We start from the raw sequence: 3,556 nt of genomic DNA, 5'->3' as shown, positions 1-3,556 counted from the left end.
TAAATTATAGTTTCCCAGATTTGACCAATAATAATGACTAAAGGCTCGTATTTATGTGTTTATTATATTTATAATTCAGTCTATGATTTGATATTTGATAGAGCAGTCTGTCTGAGCGGTGGTAGGCAGCAGCAGGCTTGTAAGCATTCATTCAAACAGCACTTTACGCGTTGCCAGCAGCTCTTAGCAATGCTTGAAGCACAGCGCTGTTTATGACTTCAAGCCTTCAACTCCCGAGATTAGGCTGGCAATACTAAAGTGCCTACAAGAATATCCAATAGTCAAAGGTATACGAAATACAAATGGTATAGAGAGAAATAATCGACGCGTCATAATTCCTATAATAACCACAACCAGAAACTTCTTAACTGGGAATATTTGAAGACTCATGTTAAAAGGAACCACCAGCTTCATATGTTTCTCAGTTGCTGAGCAAGGAACTTAAACGTTAGCTTTTTTACATGGCAGCATATTGCACTTATACTTTCTCCTCCAAACACTGCGGTTTTTGCATTATTGTAAACCAAAATTGAACATGTTTAATTATTTATTTGAGACAAATTGATTTTATTTATCTATTATATTAAAATAAAGAGGTTCATTCATATTGTTGTAATTGCTATTATTACAATATAAATAAAATCGGGACCAGCTTTTTTTGGTCCTGCCAATAATCGGGTATCTGTATTGAAAAATCATAAAATCGGTCAACCTTATTGTGTGCACCTGCGCAAGAAACAAGCAGAAGCTTCAGGACTTTGATGCGACTTTTTTCAAAATCCTCATTAAGTTGCATCATGCAGCCTTTTAAAATGTAATTTAAAAAAATCTAAACACATAGCCTAACATTTGAATCGCAACTAAAGCTTAATACTAAACAAAATTAATCGTTAGGAGGACCTGTTTCTTTTAAATATATCTTCTATTTTATTCAGCTTTGTTCAATTGTATTCTTCTTACTATAATATAATGCCACGGGAATTATAAGCAAATCTTGTCTGCAAACTAMTGTGGCCCACAGCCATATGGCAGAGCCAGATCAGGGCCTAACATTAGAATGACTCAGAATATGCTCTTCTGAAGTAGGCTATATTTTCTTAATATCATGTTTCTTTAGGCATGCCCAAAATAAATAACGGATTTATTGTGATGTGTAGGCTTTATTAAATGGATTYATTAGATTTTAAAATGTAGATGTTCCAAAGCACTGCATCACTGGCTTGTAGGCTGTSYATGGAAGCCAGGAGRTGATGTTAATTAWATGGTAAATTACCTTGCAACCTGCAGTTATTTGTATGACAATCACCTGCTGACAATTTTATGACCGCCATAGCTCTTGTCAAAACTCACCAGCATTGGAGTCATAGCTGCTATTGCTATTGGCCCTCTGTCTGTCGGTGGGACTGGGCCCTGGCACTAGGTCCCTGGTAACAGCCTGGGCAGCCAGGGGGGGCTCCTCAAGGTCCACGCAGGGGGACGGKGGCTGGCTGATGTTGGGGGAGGAGGCTGAGGCCGACAGGGAAGGGCTGGGGCTTCCGGCCGTGGTGGAGTTGCCGTCCAGACTGGGGGGCTTGGAGCCTCCACTGCTCCCACCACCACCCTGCTGGGCCTTCTCATCCAGCCTCTTCAGCTTCTCAGCGCAGGCAGCACGCCGCTCTTCCTCCATCCTTCGCTCCTCCTCCTCGCGGCGCCGGCGGGCGCGTTCAACAGCGGCCGAGATCTCCGAGGAGGACTGCTTCCTGCGCTGGCGCCATGTCTCCTCTTCATCTTCGCCGGGGGGCGGGGCCAGCAGGCCAGTCGTCTGAGGTGGAGGGGTGGGGCCTCCGGGGACGGGGGAAGTAGCCTGTTGCTGTTGGAGCTGCGAGGGGGGGGCAGCCTTCCCGGGGGCCAGGGAGGCAGAGACAGTTTCAGGGGCTACCACCGGGCTGGACTGATTAGGGGAGTTGCGGTCCTGGGTAAGGAGAGATTGAATGAGGACACACATGACAACAAACTCTGCTGCAATATGAAAAAAAACTTTCCTACGATGGTATGAATAATTCAAATAACTGATCTGCAAAAAAAGTGTGTGAAAATGCTGTCCGGCTATACAYAGTGTACAAAACATTAAAAACACCACCTAATATTGCGTTGTACCCCATTTTACCCTCAGAACACTCAATTAGTCAGGGCATGGACTATACAAGGTGTTGAAAGCGTTCCACAGGGATGCTGGCCCATGTTGACTCCAATGATTCAAACAGTTGTGTCAAGTTGTCTGGATGTCCTTTGGGTGGTGGACTATTCTTGACACACACAGCAAACTGTTCATCGTGAAAAAGCCAGCAGCGTTTCAGCTCTTGACACAAACCGGTGCACCTGGCACCTACTACCATACCCTGTTCAAAGGCACTTAAATCTTTTGTCTTGCCCATTTACCCTCTGAATGGCGTACACACACAATCCATKTCTCATACACAATGGTCTCAAGGCTTAAAAATCCTTTAACAAGTCTCCTCATCTACAGCACATTCAGAATGTATTCAGACCCCTTGACTTTGTCCACATTTTGTTACATTACAGCCTTATTCTAAAATGTATTAAATAAATTGTTTTCCTCATCAATCTACATACAATACCCCATAATGACAAAGCGAAAACAAGTTTTTAGAATTTTGTATGTATTGTATAAGATAGAAGATAAAAGGATAAAAGATAAGATAAAAAACAGATACAGATATATACATTAGTATTCAGACCCTTTGCTATGAGACTCGAAATTGAGCTCAGGTGCATCCTGTTTCCGTTGWTCATCCTTGAGAGGCTTCTACAACTTGATCRGAGTCCACCTGTGGTAAATTCTATTAGCTGGACATCCTTTGGAAAGGCACACACCTGTCTATATAAAAAGGTCCCACAGTTGGCACTACATGTCAGAGCAAAAACCAAGCCATGAGGTCGAAGGTATTGTACGCAGAGCTCCGAGACATGATTGTGTCGAGGCATAGATCTGGGGAAGGGTACCRAAACAATTCTGCAGCATTGAAGGTCCCAAAGAACACAGTGGCCTCCATCATTCTTAAAGGGAAGAGGTTTGGAACCACCAAGACTCTTCCTAGAGCTGGCCGCCTGGCCAAACTGAGCGGGGGAGGCCCTTGGTCAGGGAGGTGACCAAGATCCCGATGGTCACTCTGACAGTGCTCCAGAGTTCCTCTGTAGAGATGGAAGAAMCTTCCAGAAGGACAAACATCTCTGCAACACTCCACTAATCAGGCCTTTATGGTAGAGTGGCCARACAGAAACCACTACTCAGTTAAAAGGCACATGACAGCCCGTTTGGAGTTTGCCAAAAGACACCTAAAGGACTCTCAGACCATGAGAACCAAGATTATCTGGTCTGAAYTAACTAAGACAGAACTCTTTGGCCTGAATGCCAAGCGTCACATCCGGGTAAAACCAGGCGCCATCCCTACGGTGAAGCATGGTGGTGGTGGCAGCATTCAGCTGTGGGGATGTTTTTCAGAGGCAGGGACTGGGAGACTAGTCAGGATCAAGGGAACGATGAACAGAGCAAAGT

The 3,556-nt window shown here is 44.3% G+C and overlaps 1 protein-coding gene across 3 annotated transcripts in view; it reads right to left on the bottom strand.

Annotated features, from left to right (window-relative positions):
- LOC111954701 (protein PRRC2A) overlaps positions 1–3,556 on the bottom strand; it is a 44,283-nt gene that overhangs the window by 12,375 nt on the left and 28,352 nt on the right. For 2 of the 3 annotated variants that reach the window (XM_070436236.1, XM_070436237.1), the window contains exon 11: positions 1,351–1,951. In XM_070436236.1, the coding sequence (XP_070292337.1) occupies positions 1,351–1,951 (601 nt within the window). Of the gene's footprint in view, positions 1–1,350; positions 1,959–3,556 lie in introns of all 3 variants that reach the window. The other variant, XM_070436239.1, reaches the window with a different exon arrangement.

The sequence above is a fragment of the Salvelinus sp. IW2-2015 genome, linkage group LG30 (genome assembly GCF_002910315.2).
Source record: "Salvelinus sp. IW2-2015 linkage group LG30, ASM291031v2, whole genome shotgun sequence".
Classification (NCBI taxonomy): Eukaryota; Metazoa; Chordata; class Actinopteri; order Salmoniformes; family Salmonidae; genus Salvelinus; species Salvelinus sp. IW2-2015.
The sequence above is the reverse complement of the archived record's forward strand: the minus strand, read 5'-3'. Positions and strand labels throughout refer to the sequence as shown.